Source organism: Dipodascopsis tothii (genome assembly GCF_038497935.1).
Source record: "Dipodascopsis tothii strain CBS 759.85 unplaced genomic scaffold V1510scaffold_12, whole genome shotgun sequence".
Taxonomy (NCBI): Eukaryota; Fungi; Ascomycota; class Lipomycetes; order Lipomycetales; family Lipomycetaceae; genus Neoaidaea; species Neoaidaea tothii.
Window position 1 is genome coordinate 272,821 of NW_027117996.1, and position 16,757 is coordinate 289,577.

The following is a 16,757-nucleotide window of genomic DNA, read 5'->3' on the forward strand; positions in this document are numbered from 1 at the left end:
ACATAAATTTCTACAACTCGAACAGATCAACACTTTTTATTTAATAAACATTTTATGTTAGATGGTCGGTGTTTACAATACTCTTTTTCATATTCATTTTTGTAAGTCATATTGGGTTGTGGGGCGAATAAAGTTGTGCGGGTTTATAGAATGAAAATAATAAAGTCTTATTAGAACTTTTGAAGCACACGATTTACTGTCAGAATGATGCTTTTAAAGGGCTTTATGAGATCTTTGGAAGAGTGTTGGGTCTTCTGAAGGGTTGCGGACCGGAATCCGAGCATGTTTTAGATTCTTTGACGAATGAATAAATTAGAGTAGTATTTTTGTCATGACACTGGGCGAGAGGGGGCTGCGCGAGCCGCATGTGCTGCGGCGCGCGGCGCGCCACGCACGCCACGCGCGCCACCGCCGCACGCCGCGCGGCGCACGCGCGCCGCGCGCCGTGCGGCTCACTCTCCCTCCGCCGCCTGCCGCAGTTCGTCCGCCAGCCGCAGCAGGTAGAACTGCCTCGCCGCCGGCCGCAGCGTGTCCGCGCCGTCCACGATCTTGCGCACCAGCTCCCGACCGTCCCGGTACGGCTTCAGGTCGCGGTTGCCGTACAGGTCGCGGCCCGGCCCGTACTGCCGCGGATCGTGCGCGTAGTGGAACGTGTTGATCGACACCGACGGCTCCAGCGACACCATCGCGTGCAGCCACATCTCGGGGATGAACAGCACGTCGCCCGGCGCGACCACGGTCTCGTGCGGGTGTGTCCCCGGCAGATCGCACGCCTCGTGGAACACGTCGACGATCAGCGACGACGACGCGCCCGGCGGGAAGCACAGCCGCGACACGTCCGACGGCGGATAGAACCGCACGCGCTTGGTGCCGACGACCTGGACCAGGAAGTTGTCGAGCGCGTCGTAGTGCAGCCACATGCCCACGCCCGGGCTCGACACGCGCAGCGGCGACGAGTGCAGGCTGCGGTCGACGTAGGCCTGCAGCTCGGCCGGCAGGCAAAAGTCGGCGGCCAGGCCGGGGAAGTCCTCGCGGAAGGTGGCGACCTTGCTTTTGGGATTGTCGGTCGACAGCGACCGCAGATAGAGCTGCGAGCCGGGTGTGTTGAACACGGCGTCCACAAAGTCCCCAAATGCCTGCGTCTCGTACCGGAAGTTCTTGTCGAGAAAGTTCATGCTGCGGTCGTTGGCGACGTGCACGCTGACGCGAAGATCGCCGGCCTTGGCCGCCAGGTAGTCGGCCGTCCAGACCGACGAACACGGGCCGATGTCGACGCCGCGGACGACGATCGGCTCGGTGCTCTTGGTGACGGCCGTCCAGTCGACGGCGGAGCCGGCCGGCCACTCCTTGACGGCGGCCGTGTGCGCCGACGGCGCCGGCTCGGCCGGCCGCACGGACGCAATTGGCCGCGCGGTCTGGGCCCTGGGCTCTGACGCGGTCAACGCCGGCCGCAGCCCGGCGGCCAGCGTCACGCTCGAGTTCCAGTACGCGCCAAACGAGAAGCAGACGGCGCCACCGCCGGCCAGCAAGATCTGGTCGTCGGCTACGGCCATTGAGAAGCCGACGAGCAGCGGCCCGCCGACGACCGTGCCGAGATCGACGCCGTCCTGGGTCACAGACACCGGCTGGGCCACGCCCGAGTGCACGTCCAGCAGGACAAACGTCTCGGCCGCGGTCAGCAGGCCGCCGGCAGCGACGCCGCCGGCCACCAGTACCGAGCGGGGGCCCCAGGGCACTGCCTGAGCGCCTCCGCGGGCAGCCGTGCGCGGTGGCGCCGGCTGAATGTCGAGCACGACGGATGTACCGTCAATTGTCCATGTGTAGGCGTCCGTGTAGAGGCCGCCGAAGGGGTCAAAGCCGCCGAGGAGGACGCCGCGGTCGCCGGCCCAGGCGAAGGTGGGCGACGCGCGCTCGCCGAGCTCGGCCGCGCACTCGAGCGGCGTCCACGCATCCGTCTCGGGCGTGTACAGCAGCCACGCCGGCTCTCCGGCGGCCTTGGTGCCGCCGAAGACCACCACGCGGCCGTCTGGCAGCGCCGCCGCGCCGTGCCGGAACCGGCTGCCGGGGAGCGGTGCCGCCAGCCGCCAGCCGTCGTCGTACACCGCGCAGTCGGCTGCCGGCCGGCCCGGCGACGTGCGGCCGCCGGCCAGCAGCAGCCGGCCGCCCGGCAGCGCCGTCAGCGAGTGGCACATGCGTGGCGGCGGCGATCCGGCTGGCTTGAGCGTGTGGTTGGGCGCGCGCGCGACCAGGGCAGTGCTGCCGAGGCGCGTGGTCGCGCCCAGGCCGGCCGAGACAGCAAAGTCGGTGCCGACGGCCGCAGCGGCGGCAAACCGGCGGCGCAGCACCGGCGTGCGCGCGTCGGCGACCGGCGTGGCCACCAGCGTCGTCGTCGCGGCCGGCGCCGGCACCGGCGCCGGCGCCGGCGCGGCCGCGCCGCCGGTGTTGCGGGCCATGAGAAACACGTAGTGCTGGCCAAACAGCACAAACTCCTCCCACTCGTCAAAGTCCTCGACCTGGCCGACGTAGCGCTTGTCGATCTCGGCGACGTCCGTCGCCCAGAAGTCGTAGAGGTCGCGCGCGTGCGCGTCCGTCCAGCCGAGCGACCGGAACCGGGCCTCCTGGGCGGCCAGGGTCTGGTACGTGGTCACGGACTTGATCGGCGTCGACAGCTTGTTGAAGTGGCTGAGCATCGTGCGCGCGAACGGGCGCTCCGGGCCGTCCGGCAGGATCTGCTCGAGCAGGGCAAACGACGCGTTGGGCAGCGTCGATGCCCAGGCCACGACCGAGTTGGCCGCAGCCGTGTCCATGTACGTCAACGACACCTCGGCCACGAACAGAAACGTGTTGGCCGGGTCCGTCAGGCCCGCGCGGTCGAGCACGGCCCGCAGATCCGCCGTGTCGGTCAGGTTGCACGCGACCGCGTAGTAGTTGGCCGTCTGCAGCAGGACCGGGCCGGCGCCCGCCGAGGACGGCCCGAGGACGGCCGTGATGTCGGGCGCGGCCGCGATCGCCCGCACCTTGTGGCGCATGAGCTCGGGGTAGTCCACGTCGACAAACACTGCCGACGCCCGGTCCGTTGTTGGCTTGGCCAGGTACTGGAACGGGATCGGGTCGCTGGCGTCAGCGGCGACGCCGAGAAACTTACTAGCCGCAGCCAAGGTTGACCACGATCTTGCGCGCGCCGGGGCCGGCAAGGAAGCTGCGCACCGCCGAGTGCACGGCCTCCATGCGGAGCCAGTAGCCGCGGTTGATGAGCGGCGCCCGCCGCTGCGGTTTGCGCACAAACGCGCGGAAAAACTCCTGCCGGTCGCCGGCGCCGCCGTAGTACAGCCGCTCGACCGACCGCTTGGACACGATCGACGAGCCGTTGGTTTCCTGGATGGCCTTGTCGCGGCGCTCGACAAACGTGGTGGGCCGGGGGCCGGCGCTGGCCGATTTGCCCGCCTTGCCCGCCTTCTTGGGCCGGCTGGGCGCCGCTGCGGACTGGTGCGCGCCGCCAGAGGCGTCCGCGGACGTGCCGGCCACCGCAGCGGCCTGGCCAGACAGCCCGGCGGCCGTGGCGGCCGCCGGCGCGGCCGAATCCGCGTTTTCGCGGCGGCCGCCGATCGCGCTTGATAGCTTTTTCGGCCCGCCATCGCCAGCGGCGACGGCCAGACCGGCCACTGCGGCCGGCAGTCTGTCCGTGGCCGCCGGCAGAGGGTCCCCGGTGCCCGGCGCGGCCGTCAGAGCCCCGCCGGCCGCGTGGTGGCGGTTTTCCGAGTCGCGCGTGATCCCGCTTGATAGCTTCTGGGCAGCGCCCACGCCGCCACGCGCGGCCGGTCCGGCCGCAGACGCCTGCCGGCCGTCCGCGGTGGCCATCTCAGTGTTCTCTATCGCAGGCGCGGCCCCCAGCCGCTCGCCCGCCGTGTGGTGGCTCTCTTTCGCGGCTGCGGCGATCCCGCTTGATAGCTTCGCCGCAGCGTCCGGCGCGCCATTCGCCGCCAAACCTGGCGGTCAGCCCCCCGCCGCGTCCAGCGCGCCCGCCGCCGCCGGCCAGGCCCTCTCCTGCCCCGCCCGGCCGCCGCCGCCGCCAAACTCACCCTCCGCGGCCTCCATCGCGGCCTCCGTCCCTGATCCGGGTCGTTCTCACCGCGTTTGCGCAACCAGCTCCGCTCGCCCAGCGTCCAGACCGTCTCTCGTCGTCGGTCGTGCCGTGCTCTCGCCCCCTGCCCGGCAGCTTTCTTTCGCAAGCGCTCGGTGCCCCGTGGCGTCCAAAATTGCGGCGTCCAACAGCTGTTCTGTCGTGTTCCGCGTGGTAGAAAATTCGCCCAACCCGGCCTGGGAGACTTGTTTAGATAGTCGAACAGGTCGCCGCAGCCAAACACCACGTCCACGGTTGACAGCACCCAGTCCGCAAGCGCACAGAGGCAGCGGCCAGCACAGGACCTCCGGCAGGCCCATCTATCTTTGCTCAGCGGGCGTGTGGGCCCGGTTTAGGGGATTCGTGGCAGGTAGGAGCGCAGGAGTCCGGGCAAGCACCAGGATGGACGGCAGCGTGGGCGCAGAGGCCGGCAAGGCGCAGTACAAGCACTACGCGGACATGATCAACTTCGTGAACTTCAACCAGGACTACAGCTGCATCTCGGTGGGCACCAAGCACGGGTACAAGATCTACAACTGCGATCCGTTCGGCAAGTGCTTCTTCAAAGGTAAGCGGACGCGCGGCGGGGCTGACGGCAGCGAACGGCGGGATCGGTAGGTAGGCGCGGGGACGCGCTGACGGCAGCCATCGTGGAGATGCTGTTCTGCACGTCGCTGGTGGCGCTGGTGGGCATCGGCGACCAGCCGTCGCTGTCGCCGCGGCGGCTGCACATCATCAACACCAAGGTAGGGCGCGGGCGCGCGGGGCTGACGGCAGCGGCAATCGACCATCTGCGAGCTGACGTTCCCGACGTCGGTGCTGGCGGTGAAGCTGAACCGGCGGCGGCTGATCGTGGTGCTGGAGGAGCAGATCTACGTGTACGACATCTCCAACATGAAGCTGCTGCACACGATCGAGACGTCGCCGAACCCGGGAGGTACGTGCGGGCGCGGGCGCGCTGACGCCAGCCATCTGCGCGCTGTCGCCGTCGTCCGAGAACTGCTACATCGCGTACCCGTCGCCGGCGCGGGGCGCGCCGGCGTCGCCGTTTGCGGCGCCGGGCGCGCCGGCGCCGCCGGCGGTGGCGACGGGCGACGTGCTGCTGTTCGACGCGCTGTCGCTGCAGCCGGTGAACGTGGTGGAGGCGCACAAGACGCCGCTGGCGAACGTGGCGCTGAGCGCGGACGGGACGCTGCTGGCGACCGCGTCCGACAAGGGCACGATTGTGCGCGTGTTTGCGGTCCCGTCGGGCGCGAAGCTGTACCAGTTCCGGCGCGGGTCGTACCCGTCGCGGATCTACTCGCTGTCGTTCAACGTGGCCGGGACGATGCTGTGCGTGTCGTCCGCGACCGAGACCGTGCACGTGTTCCGCCTGGCGGAGAGCCCGGACGAGCTGATCGCGCCGGGCGACGGCGCGCGCCGCAAGAGCTTCTCGTCGTCGATCGGCTCCGAGTCCGGCTCGCCGCCGGGCGCCAACGGCGGCATCTTCGACGCCATGATGGACAACAAGGCCCACAACGGCGCCATGGCCCTCATCCGCCGGTCGTCCCAGACCATCGGCCGCTCCGTGGCCGGCAAGGTCGGCGGCTACCTGCCCACGGCCGTGACCGAGATGTGGGACCCGGCCCGCGACTTTGCGTTCTTCCGGCTGCCGACGCGCGGCCTGAAGAGCGTGGTCGCGCTGTCGGCGTCGTCGCCGCACGTCATGGTCGTGACCTCCGAGGGCTACTTCTACCAGTACGCCATCGACCTCGACAAGGGCGGCGAGTGCACGCTCATCAAGCAGTTCTCGCTGCTCGACAACGGCGAGGAGATGGCCCAGTCGCTGATGCCCGAGTAGCCGCCCCGACGACGCCCGCCGCGGCGCCCGCCGCCGGCGCCGCCGGTGCCCGCCCCGACGACGCGCGGACCCGTGCCGGCCCTGGCCCGGCCCGCCGCGCGCGCGCCGCGCCGCCGTCGGGGCCTACATATATTCTACTTTCCGCATCAGGCCTATGTTTTATTCCCCAATCGCGGTTGGAGCCGAGTCACTGGACATTGTGTATGCATAGCCTCTGTTTAATATATCCCTCCAGCTCACCGGCGGCAGGGCGCGGGGCGTGTCTCGGGGGACGCGGCCGGGGCGGCTAGGGCGGCGCGGGGCGAGCCGCACGCGCCGCACGCGCCGCACGGCCGGGATACGAGACCCGGCGCGCTGGGTCGCACCGCCACGCCGCCGCCGCTCGGACCTAGGCTCGGAGCGTGCACGCTCCACATGGGATGAGCTAAAAGTAGACAGTCTGTGCAGGCGGCCGCGAAGCTTGGCCGGCGGCCGCCCGACGCGGCTAGCGGCAGCGCCGCCGTAGCCGCTTCCGTGGCCCCTGTCGCAGATGAACGTGCGTTGCGCCCGGGGTCCGCGCTACGCGGCCGCGCTGCGCTCGTATTCGCCCGCGCCGCCCTCCCTCGTCGGGCCCGTGGCGTCGCTAGCCATGCGCGCGGCAGCCGGTGCAGGCACGCGGCGGCTCTGACGCTGTCTAAGCCCGACCGGGCCGACGTACGCCAACTGGCAGCGCCCGAAAGCCAGCAACAGCAAATTTACCCCGACGTCCCGATAACACAAGGCTAAAAAAATCGATAAAAGCCCAGGCCGATCTCGAGCACCCGCACAAGCCCGACCGCCGCCATGAGCAGCCCCGACCACCCTCTCGCCGAGCCCGCGCCGGTTGCGGCCGCCGCGCCCGCCCCCGAGGCCATTTCGGAGGCCATCACCGCCGTCGACGACGCCGACATCCTCGAGGGCGCCCGCCTGCTGGCCGCGCCCGCCGAGGGCTACGACTCGGACGACGACGCCGACGACGAGTCGCACAAGCCGTCGTGGCGCTCGCCGCCGATCAACACCTGGCGGCTGCTGTCGACCATCTTTGCGTTTGTGCTGCTCGGCATGAACGACGCCGCGCCGGGCGCGCTGCTGCTGCCGATCGAGTACTACTACGACATCTCGTACGGCGTGGTGTCGATCTGCTTCCTGGCCCCGTCCCTGGGCTACATGGTCGCGGCCATGTTCAACGGGCCGATGCACATTGTGCTCGGCCGCGGCGGCATGTCCGTGCTGTCCGTGTGCATGCTGTGCTGCGGCTACCTGGTCATCTCGTCCGCGCCGCCGTTCCCGCTGCTCGTCATGGGCTACGGCTGCACGGGCTTCGGCGGCGGCCTGATGGACTCGACCTTCAATGCCTTTGTGGGCTCGCTGCAGAACTCGAACGAGATCATGGGCCTGCTCCACGGCTCGTACGGCCTGGGCGGCGTCATCTCGCCGGCGCTGGCGACGTACATGGTGGTCCACGGCGGCGCCCAGTGGAACCAGTACTACTACGTGCTGATTGGCTACGGCGTCTCGGCAATTGCGCTTCTGGCCGTGTCCTTCCGCGGCGAGAACGGCGCCAAGTACGTGGCCGACACCTCGGGCACGCCGACCATCCCCGTCGTCGACCCGGCCGGCGCCGGCCTGGCCGAGGCGGGCGTGACAGCGCCGGCACCGGCCGCGGCGCCGGCCGGCCTGACGACGTCGACGTCGGAGGCGCTCCGCAACAAAAACGTCTGGATCCTGGCCTTCTTCCTCTTTTTCTACGTCGGCGCCGAGGTCTCCATCGGCGACTGGACCGCCACCTACATGATCAAGGTGCGCGGCGGCGACCCCGAGCGCATGGGCATGGTCGCCTCGGGCTACTGGACGGGCATCACCCTGGGCCGGCTGCTGCTGGGCTTCGTGACTGGCCGGTACGGCGAGTACAAGATGACGTACATCTACATCCTGTTTGCGATCTTCTTCCAGCTCGTGTTCTGGCTGTCGCCGTCGATCCCGATCGCCGCCGTCGCCGTGTTCTTCCTCGGCTTTTTCTACGGCCCGCTGTTCCCGACGTCGATGGTGACGGCGACGAAGATCCTGCCGCCGCGCCTGCACGTGACCGGCATCGGCTTCTCGGCCTCGTTCGGCGGCGGCGGCGCGGCCGTGTTTCCGTTCCTGACGGGCGCGCTGGCCGAGAAGTGGGGCCCGATCGTGCTGCAGCCGCTGAGCTTCGTGCTGCTGCTGGGCATGCTGGCGCTGTGGAGCATTCTGCCCAGCAAGCGGACGAAGAAGACGCGGGCGGCGCACTAGCGGGCGCGCCGCACGGCGTGCGGCGCACCGCCGCACGCGCGCGGGCCACCGCGCCGCACCGCGCGCGGCGCCTCTGGCGCGCCGCCGCACGCCCCATCGCACCGCCACCGCCGCGCGCGGTGCGGCGCAACATCGCATAGCCTCCGGCCAATCCATTTGTCTATATTCTAGTACTCGGCCTGCCGCCGGCCCAGCTCGTTGATCGGCGTCGCCGACCGCGACCGGCCCCGCCGGCTGCCGTAGATCTCGTTGCCCGAGCCCAGCGCCACGGTCGGGTAGCCCGGCGCCCCCGGCATCGGCCCCGGCGCCGGCGTGCTCGGCTGCGGGTACGTCGAGATCGACGCAGTCGAGCCCAGCGGCGTCGACTGCGCGCTCACGCTGTACGGCCCCGGCCGCGCGTTCTCCTGCGCGCACAGCCCGTACGCCCGCGCGCTCTCCGGCGGCGTGTACAGCGGCGTCCCGTTCATCGGGATGTACACGTCGTCCAGGTTGTGGTCCGTCACGCCCTCGCGCGTCTGCGCCCGCACCGGCTGCCGCTCGGCCTTCTCGCGCTCGGTCTCCTGGTACTCCTTGATCATGTCGGCGTGCTCCTGCTGGCGCTTCCGCAGCGTCTTCTTGTCGTAGTACCGCGACAGCCGGCGGAACTGCTGCCGCACCCACGCCCACGCCAGTATGCCCAGCACAAACACCGTCACCGGGATCGCGATCTGCCAGAAGTACAGCGTCGAGTGGTTGAGCGCGCCAAACGTGTTGAAGTTCATGCCAAAGTAGCCCGTCAAAAACGTCAGCGGCAGGAACAGGATCGTCACCAGCGTCAGCTGCCGCATGGCCTCGTTCTCCTGCACCGACATGGTGTTGAAGATCAGGTTGATCATGTTCTCGGTCGTGTTGCGCATCATGTCCAGGTTGTCGGTGAACGACAGGACGTGGTCGGCCACGTCCGACAGGTACATCTTGGCGAACTCGGAGATGTGTCCGCCCGCGGCCGTCTGGCCGAGCACGGTGTTCCGGGCCACGTCCGCGTGCTCGCGCAGCGCCATCACGAGCGAGTAGATCGGGATCAGCGTGCGCTTGAGCATCGCGAGCTCCTTGGACAGCACGTGCAGGTCGCGCGTGCTGTCCATGGACGGATTGGACAGCACGCCGTACTCGAGCTCGGCGATGTACCGCTGGTACTCGGACACGACCCCGAACACGATGTCGACGATGCCGTCCAGGATCGCCTGCAGCAGCAGCGACGCCTCCGGGTACTCGCGCAGCAGCGTGTTGGCCGACGTCAGCCGCGCGATGATCGGCGTCTCGACGTCCTGGGCCGAGATCTCGAAGAACGAGATGATCGTGTGGTCCTCGATCAGAAAAATCGACACCTGCTCCACCGCCACCACCTCGTGGTACCGCGCCAGGCTGCGCTTCAGGTCCCGGAAGTACAGCCGCATGTCCTGCCGGGGGTTGTTCCACTCGTCCATGGTCATCATCTTCTGCTCGCCGATGATCTTGGCGATGTCCATGTTGGCGTCGCCGCGGCCCTTCTTGGGCCGGCCCAGGATCTTGGCCAGGTGCGACCGCTTGTTGAGCGACTCGTGCAGCTTGTCGATCGCGGACGTGTCCACCAGCTTGTGCAGCGGCAGCGTGCAGAACGTCTGGTTCTTGTAGTGGTCGGCCTTTGTGCGCTTGGGGATGTCGACCATGTCCTCGACCGCGAGCGGGTGCAGGTTGTAGTACTCGGAGATCGCCCGGAGGACGTCCCACGACAGCCCGTTGACGTTGATCCACCGGACGGTGGCCCAGTCCTGGCGCTGGCGTCAGCGGAGGCCGCGCACCGACTTACGTCCTTGATGAAGTCGTGGATGCTGTGCTTGTCGATCTTGGTCACGATCCGGTACCGGGCTGCCGTCAGCCACGCCCTGCGGCTACTTACAGGCGTTGTAGTCGACGATGGTCACGGTCGACGTCTCGCCGAGCTCGACCTCGGTGTGGCGGACGTCGATGCCGGGCTCCCAGCCGACCTCGCCCTTGTCGGCCGCCGGGTTCTTGTAGTTTCGTTTCTTGCCCCAGTTGCGCTCCTTGCGGGCGAACGGGTAGATGTTGCGGGCGCGCAGGCCCGTGCGCCCGCCAAAGTGCTTGGATCCGGTCGCGGCGGCCTCGGCCTGCTTCTTGCCGTGGCTGTCGCCGGAGCCGGCGGCGGCCGTGGGCGCGGCCGAGGGCGCCGCCGCTGCCGCCGGACCGCCGACCAGCGTCGCGTTTGCGTCGTACATGCTGCTGTGGCTCGTGTCCTCGGCTGCCAGCGCGGCCAGGTTCGTCGACGAGCCGGTACTGTACTGCGGCAGGTGGCTGCCGGTGATCGACGCCGCCAGCGTTGCCGGCGTCATCTGCACCGGCGTCGGGCTCGTCGTGCCGGCCAGGCTGTCGGCCATGTACTGTGCGCGCAGTGCCGGGATCCGAAACACGCTCTCGGACGAGGTCGGGTCCATGGCCTGGGAGTCGTATATCACGGGCGTCATCTGCGGCGCACGGCTGCTGCCGGGCGTCGGCGGCAGCGGCGCGGCGGACGCGGCGGGCGCCGACGCGGCCGGGCTCGCGCCGTCGCCGGCCAGCAGACGGCTCGGAGCCCGTGCGCGCGGCTGCAGGATCTCGGGCTCGTTCGGTGGCGTGCCGGCCATGTCGTTGCGGTGCTGCGTCGAGGCAGCGTTGTTTGAAGGCCCGGGCGCCCTTGTCTTGGCATCACGTGACTTAGCGCCGCTCGCGGTGCGGCGCGACGCGCTGCAGCTTCGTGCAGCCACAGGCACGTGTCGGGGCTAAAATACATTGTCGTCATAGTATACATGTTGTACAACGCGCTGCAGCGCAATTGACCAGCTAGCTGATGACGTACGGCAGGACCAGGCTGGAGTTAGAGTCGCACAAGCAAGCGGGGTACGTACCGGAGACCCAGGGTCAGGGCCACTGTAGCGGCGCCGCCGACGAGGAAGCGGGCGCGCTTGCTTGATTGAGCCGCACCGGGTGCGGCGTCGGGCTCCTCCGCGCCGTGCTTGCGCTTGGCCGCCGCAGACGGCCCGTCGCCGGTCTCGGCAACGGCTGCGCGCGCGTCGGCTACCAGGGCACGCGCGTCGGCGACGACGTCCGGCTGCGGCAGGAACAGGGCGTCCTCGGCGGCGGGGGCGGCGCTGTCGAGCTCGCCGTAGACCGAGGTCGCGTCTGAGAGGGGCGACGTGGCCAGGAGACTGGGCGAGGCCGAGATCGGCGTGGCCGGCGTGGCCGCGGGCGACGAGTCGAGCGGGGGCGTCGGCGAGGCAGCCGGCGAGGCTGGCTCGTCGGCGGGCGGCTGGCTCGGCTCAGGCTCGGCAGCGGGGTCGGCGGGCGGCTCGGCAGCCGGCTCGACAGCCGGCGTGCCGACCGTGGCCGCGACCTCGACTGTGATCGTCGCCGGCGGGCCGTCCGCGGGGACGGCGACCGTGACGACGGCCGTGGCCATGGGCGCGGGGGCTTCTGCGGCCTCCGCAGGGTCCTCGGCCTCGGGCGTGAGCAGACCGGCGTCAGACACCGCGGAGGACTCCGCCGGCGGCGCGACCGCGGTAGCTGGGGCGCCGGCGGCGTCGTCGACATCGTCGACGTCGACCGCGACGATGTCCTCCAGGCCAAGGCCGGGACTGGACCGGCGCGGACGGGCGGGGTCGGAAACAGGCGGAGCAGCCGACGCGGGCGCCGGACGCGCCGACGTCGCATCCGGCAGGTCGGTGCGTTCAGCAGGCTGTTCGTCGGTCAGAGGCATGGTGGCTGGGGCCGGGATGAGGCGGAACAGGACAGCAAACGCGGAGCGGTGCCTGGCCAGGCGGCTAGTGGAGCGCCAAAAAAATGCCTCGGGAGGGAGTCGAACCCACGACCTTGAGATTATGAGACTCACGCTTTAACCAACTAAGCCACCAAGGCGCTCCTGGGCAGACGTCGGCCGACGGCGGCTGGATGCGGGCAGGCGCCGGGTAACCGCGCCGCCGCCGCGCGGTAGCCGCGTCCGCGCCTGCGCACGGCGGCGCCTTGCCTCGGCGGCGCCGCTTGGCCCCGCCTAGCCCTCAGGGGCTCGGGTCGCCGGCAGTCAGCCTCGCGAAGCGCCGGCCAGCCGCGCGGCCAGGTCAGCCGCCGCCCCTGTCGCACGTGACTCGCCGTGCCCGCTCCAACGCACCGATCGCCAGCGTGACCACCGTTCCGTGCTTGATAGCGGCCGAAGATCACATTGCCGTCCGCAAACCTTGTTTCGTCCCAGCCAAAGCTAAAAACTCAGGAGCCCTCGACCTGAACCGTCGAAAACAGCAAGGTTCGCCCGTGCGGGCTGCTCCAGGCCAGCGGTGCGCTCGCATGCGCCCAATGCGGCAGCCGGTAGTCGCCCATCTATGCAGGATCATGCGGGCGCCGCCCTGCCGCGCAGGCGGCGCGGCCCTGTGTGACAGCAGGAGCTGGCGCGCAGCCTACTAGAGCCGTTCCGGCTCCAGACTAGCGCCGATTTGCCTGATGTGTCAGATGCCCAGGCTAGGGCAGTGGCTAATCGCACTCACTTTTAGCCTGCGCTACGGGGCGCCGCCTGCTCGGCACCATGTGGCCGTGCGTTATCGATAGATTGCGATTAGAGTAGCTGTGGCTAGTGCCCGTAGAAACTTCCTTCAGTCATCGCTCCTATTCGTACTACTCCTTATTTTGGGAGTCCGTAAGCGTCGCGCGGACTAACCTCCGCAGCGTCCATTATCGTCAGAAAACGGCCCATAAATATATTGTTCTGGTTTCATTCGCCCTCCGGTCCCCTGCCGCACGCACGAGCACGACAGCACGAATCCTGACGACCGTGGGCGGCAGTGACGGCTCTAGATCGAACGCCCGCGCGCAAACGGCCTCTGCGCGACGGCGCGAACAAGTGCACAGCTCACGGTGCTTGACTGAGCGCGCACGACAGACGACCGCGCCCGCGATTGCAAAGGCGCCCGCCGCCGCACCTCTCTCCGCGCCCCTGCCGCGCCCTTCTCTGGCCCCAGCTATGTCGGTCACGTTCCTGGCAGCCGCGACGGCGTACCAGCCGACGCACCCCGCGCCGACGTCCGCGCCGGCCACGCCGCCGGCGTCCCCGCCGGCGTCGCCGTCGCTTGCGCCGGCCGCGCCTGTCGTCGATCCGCAGGCGATCGATATGCTCACGCTGCGGCCGTGCGCCAACGATCCGACGTGCTTCTCGCCCCCGGACGCCGACGACGACAAGCCGTCAGCGCTGGTCGACTACGAGCTCTACCCGCCGGACGCGTTCCCCGTGCTCAGCGGCGACCCGCTCGTGCGTGGCCTGAGCGCGGCCTCGCTCGCGCGCGCGCTCGCCCAGCAGGCCGCCGCGCCCATGCCGCATCCAGCCCACGTCTTTCCGTGGCTGCACGGCCTGAACGCCTACAACATGCTCCAGATGGCCTTCCTGGACCCACAGCGGACCCAGGTCGACTACCACCCGGCCGGCTTCCGCAAGATCACGCTGGTGAAGGTCGGAAACATGAACCTGTGCAAGCTCGTCGGCTCGGTCTCGCCGCGCGAGATCCTGCCGGACTCGCTGTCGGATTCGCCGGGCTTTCTCGACCTGAGTCCGACGGAGGGCGTTGGCCTGCGCAACTTCCACATCCAGATCGCCAAGATTGCGACCGTGTCGGACATTGTGGTGTACAGCCGGCGCGGCGAGCTGACCGAGGGCCTGATGGGCGTCGCGCAGCGCATCGCGGCCGCGCAGCGTGAGCACGCGGCCCAGCACCCCGGCGTCGCCGAGTACTCGACCTTCGTCGTGACCGACCCCTTCGACGTCTTTGAGCGCGACCACCCCGAGACCGTCGCCGTCAACTCGATCGGCGCCTGCTCCGAAAGCACGATGGACTTTATGTACCAGGAGCGCTCGCAGATGAGCGCCATGTCGGCTGCGACCTCGATCGGCCACAACGTCTGGCTCGGCAACGTCGCCGACATCACCAACGCCGACAACACGATCCAGCCGAGCAGCTCGTGGCAGATCTACGTCAACTGCATGCACACGCCGGGTGTGCCCAACCAGATGCTGCTCGACTGCATCGACCGCGAAGTCTTCTCGGACGAAGCGCGCGCCAAGGCGACGTCGCCACCGGTCGCGCACATCGAGTTCCCGACGTCGGGCTCGCTCGCGCTCGGCAACCTGGGCGACCTTGAGCTCAACGCGCTCGTGGACATGTGCGAGTGGATGCACAAGCATGCGGCCGCCGGCCACGGCGTCCTGCTTTTCTGCGACGATGGCTACACCGAGACCAGCCTGCTGGCGCTGGCGTACGTGATCTACTCGACCGGCGTGTCGGCGGCCCAGGCCTACATCGATCTCCACATCAAGTTTGGCCGGCCGTTCTTCTCGTTCCCGGCCGACGTGACGCTGCTGAACCACCTGCAGTCGCGCCTGCTCGTGCGCTCGCCGATCGACAACGTCCTGCGGGCGACTGGCCGGCCGCAGGCCCAGCCAGCGTGGTTCTCGCGGCTCGACGGCAGCCTGCCGTCCAAGATCTTCTCGCACATGTACCTCGGCAACCTGCTCCACGCCGACAACCACGGGCTCCTGCGCGCGCTCGGCATCAAGCGCATTCTCAGCGTCGGCGAGACGCTGTCGTGGACGCCCGTCGGCGACGACGAGCCCGACGAGGACACCGAGAACGACGCCAACGTGGCCAACGCGCCCCAGTTTGGCTCCAAGGTCTGCAACAGCATGCTGCCGGTCAACCAGTCGCGCTCGCGTGAGCGCGTCCGCGGCTTCAAGGTCATGTTCATCGACCAGATCCGCGACGATGGCATTGACTCGCTCAGCCAAAACATCGAGCAGTGTCTGGACTTCATCGACGCCGGCTACCGCGCCAACGAGCCCACGCTCGTTCACTGCCGCGTCGGCGTCTCGCGCTCGGCCTCGATCTGCATCGCGGAGGTCATGCGCCGCCAGAAGCTGTCGCTGGCCGCGGCCTATCTCTACGTGCGCATCCGGCGACTGAACTTCATCATCCAGCCTAACCTGCGCTTCATGTACGAGCTAATGAAGTGGGAGGAGGGCGAGGTTGCCCGGGCCGGCGTCCAGCCCTATCGGCGCGAGATCGAGTGGGCTACGCTCTGCAAGGAGATATCGTGCATGAACAGGGCGTACATCCCCTGATCGGATTTTGTTTCATACGGTTGTTCGAGCTTGTATTCTGCATGCACCCTGTGTATTTTGGTTGGCTCTGGTTTTGTTTTTTTTGAGCTTTTTGCCCTCGTTTTGAATTTTTGTCGCTCACCCGCGATCGCACCCATGCTGGCTGACCAGCTTGCGGCGCCGGGCGTTGTGCCCGGGCCGCGGCCAGCCTCGGCCGGGCCGCCGATCGGGGAAATGTACATGGCTTGCATGGCAACTGGATGTTTATCAGACTTTGGGACGGTGTTGCGGTACATGCAATTAGCAATAAATAATATGCACATGACTAGGACCGTTGTGGACTCGTCTGGACGCGACAGGTCATGCGCGGCGTGCGCTTGGACGCTCCGCGCTCCGCGGACGATCCGGCCTAGACGGCGGCTGTGGCGCTGTGCATGGGTATCGGGCGGCGGTCGCGATGCCAGCCGCGCAGCCGCACGCAGTCACACGATTAGGGCTGCGTCGAGCGGGGTTTGTTACTCGCGCTCCCACAGCGTGAACTCGTACTGCAGCCCGTTGTGCTCGCGCGGGCTGGCGTCGGCTGGGACCAGCGCCTGCGCGGCCTCGGCGCCGATCGAGGCCAGGTACGCGTGCAACGAGGCCGCGTCCCGCCGCACCCACGCACCGAGGTTGCCCACGCGGAAGTCGGGCAGGAACGTGTCGCACACGATCGGCGGCGTGGACGGCGACGCCTCGCTCACGTAGGTCAGGAGCACGCGCTTGGTGCAATCCAGACGCAAGGCCTGGTCGTAGATCTGGCCACCGCCGACGACAAACACGTCGCCAGCATCGCTGCGGCTGTCCAAGTACTCGAGCGCCGACGGAAACGAGCTGAAGACGTGCGTGTCAGGCGCCGAGGACAGGGACGCGTCAGCGTCCGCCGAGCGCGACAGGACCACGTTGATCCGGTCGGCCAGTGGCCGGAAACGCGGTGGAATAGACGCGTACGTGGTGCGGCCCATCAGCACGGCGTTGCGGCGGCCGCCGGTGGCTGTGCCCGCGCCGAGCGTGACCGCCTTGAAGAAGGCCATGTCTGGCGGCAGCCGCCACGGAAGGCCATGCGCGGCACCAATGCCCAGGTCCCGGCTGGTCGCGGCGACAACGAGCGTGAGCGACGGAGGCATGACTAGATCGAACGAGCGTGCGCTGGATCAGGGCAGATTGGCAGCGGGTGGTGAGAGCTGAGGCCGCGGACGTGCAGGTGCGACTGGCGCTCTCGAAAGTTCGGCGCGCAATTGCGCCTGGCGCGACTAGCGGCCGGCCCGCGCCCCTGGATCCTGTAACCTTGTTGCGCGCTTGATAGCCCCGGCGATGCCGAC

The 16,757-nt window shown here is 68.6% G+C and overlaps 7 protein-coding genes and 1 non-coding gene across 8 annotated transcripts; 3 read left to right on the plus strand and 5 right to left on the minus strand.

The window, feature by feature from the left end:
- Positions 1 to 452: 452 nt before the first annotated feature.
- On the minus strand, positions 453 to 3,858 carry V1510DRAFT_364432 (uncharacterized protein; the record flags this gene model as incomplete). The annotated part of the gene is made up of 2 exons (XM_066931189.1): positions 453 to 3,114; positions 3,146 to 3,858. The coding sequence occupies 2 exons, from the start codon at positions 3,856 to 3,858 to the stop codon at positions 453 to 455; spliced, it is 3,375 nt and encodes a 1,124-aa protein (XP_066789404.1).
- A 401-nt stretch (positions 3,859 to 4,259) lies between these two features.
- V1510DRAFT_377361 (WD40-repeat-containing domain protein) lies at positions 4,260 to 5,981 on the plus strand. The gene is made up of 5 exons (XM_066931581.1): positions 4,260 to 4,688; positions 4,720 to 4,734; positions 4,766 to 4,866; positions 4,898 to 5,057; positions 5,089 to 5,981. The coding sequence occupies exons 1-5, from the start codon at positions 4,523 to 4,525 to the stop codon at positions 5,958 to 5,960; spliced, it is 1,314 nt and encodes a 437-aa protein (XP_066789405.1). The 5' UTR covers positions 4,260 to 4,522; the 3' UTR covers positions 5,961 to 5,981.
- Positions 5,982 to 6,559: 578 nt separating this feature from the next.
- V1510DRAFT_415924 (major facilitator superfamily domain-containing protein) lies at positions 6,560 to 8,260 on the plus strand. The gene has a single exon (XM_066933673.1). It carries the CDS (start codon positions 6,783 to 6,785, stop codon positions 8,253 to 8,255), a length of 1,473 nt encoding a protein of 490 aa, XP_066789406.1. The 5' UTR covers positions 6,560 to 6,782; the 3' UTR covers positions 8,256 to 8,260.
- Positions 8,261 to 8,368: 108 nt separating this feature from the next.
- On the minus strand, positions 8,369 to 10,528 carry V1510DRAFT_393555 (uncharacterized protein). Its single transcript, XM_066931826.1, has 3 exons — positions 10,174 to 10,528; positions 10,084 to 10,142; positions 8,369 to 10,051 (listed from the first exon to the last, which is right to left on the minus strand). Exons 1-3 carry the CDS (start codon positions 10,508 to 10,510, stop codon positions 8,423 to 8,425), a joined length of 2,025 nt encoding a protein of 674 aa, XP_066789407.1. The 5' UTR covers positions 10,511 to 10,528; the 3' UTR covers positions 8,369 to 8,422.
- Positions 10,529 to 11,030: 502 nt separating this feature from the next.
- On the minus strand, positions 11,031 to 12,192 carry V1510DRAFT_118245 (uncharacterized protein). Its single transcript, XM_066930250.1, has one exon. It carries the CDS (start codon positions 12,022 to 12,024, stop codon positions 11,146 to 11,148), a length of 879 nt encoding a protein of 292 aa, XP_066789408.1. The 5' UTR covers positions 12,025 to 12,192; the 3' UTR covers positions 11,031 to 11,145.
- Positions 12,109 to 12,182, minus strand: V1510DRAFT_t116. Its single transcript has one exon. It is a non-coding gene; the product is annotated as a tRNA-Met (tRNA).
- Positions 12,193 to 13,577: 1,385 nt separating the features above from the next.
- Positions 13,578 to 15,724, plus strand: V1510DRAFT_415930 (uncharacterized protein). The gene has a single exon (XM_066933674.1). It carries the CDS (start codon positions 13,621 to 13,623, stop codon positions 15,418 to 15,420), a length of 1,800 nt encoding a protein of 599 aa, XP_066789409.1. The 5' UTR covers positions 13,578 to 13,620; the 3' UTR covers positions 15,421 to 15,724.
- V1510DRAFT_118273 (dihydrofolate reductase) lies at positions 15,668 to 16,656 on the minus strand. Its single transcript, XM_066930251.1, has one exon. It carries the CDS (start codon positions 16,560 to 16,562, stop codon positions 15,915 to 15,917), a length of 648 nt encoding a protein of 215 aa, XP_066789410.1. The 5' UTR covers positions 16,563 to 16,656; the 3' UTR covers positions 15,668 to 15,914.
- Positions 16,657 to 16,757: the final 101 nt, after the last annotated feature.

Coding starts and splice junctions, on each gene's coding strand:
- V1510DRAFT_377361 (XM_066931581.1), top strand. CDS start 4,523: ATGGACGGCAGCGTGGGCGCAGAGGCCGGCAAGGCGCAGTACAAGCAC. Junction 4,867..4,897: donor TGCACATCATCAACACCAAG/GTAGGGCGCGGG, acceptor GGCTGACGGCAG/CGGCAATCGACCATCTGCGA. Junction 5,058..5,088: donor GACGTCGCCGAACCCGGGAG/GTACGTGCGGGC, acceptor CGCTGACGCCAG/CCATCTGCGCGCTGTCGCCG.
- V1510DRAFT_415924 (XM_066933673.1), top strand. CDS start 6,783: ATGAGCAGCCCCGACCACCCTCTCGCCGAGCCCGCGCCGGTTGCGGCC.
- V1510DRAFT_393555 (XM_066931826.1), bottom strand. CDS start 10,510: ATGTACGACGCAAACGCGACGCTGGTCGGCGGTCCGGCGGCAGCGGCG. Junction 10,143..10,173: donor CATCGTCGACTACAACGCCT/GTAAGTAGCCGC, acceptor GGCTGACGGCAG/CCCGGTACCGGATCGTGACC. Junction 10,052..10,083: donor TCCACGACTTCATCAAGGAC/GTAAGTCGGTGC, acceptor CGCTGACGCCAG/CGCCAGGACTGGGCCACCGT.
- V1510DRAFT_118245 (XM_066930250.1), bottom strand. CDS start 12,024: ATGCCTCTGACCGACGAACAGCCTGCTGAACGCACCGACCTGCCGGAT.
- V1510DRAFT_415930 (XM_066933674.1), top strand. CDS start 13,621: ATGCCGCATCCAGCCCACGTCTTTCCGTGGCTGCACGGCCTGAACGCC.
- V1510DRAFT_118273 (XM_066930251.1), bottom strand. CDS start 16,562: ATGCCTCCGTCGCTCACGCTCGTTGTCGCCGCGACCAGCCGGGACCTG.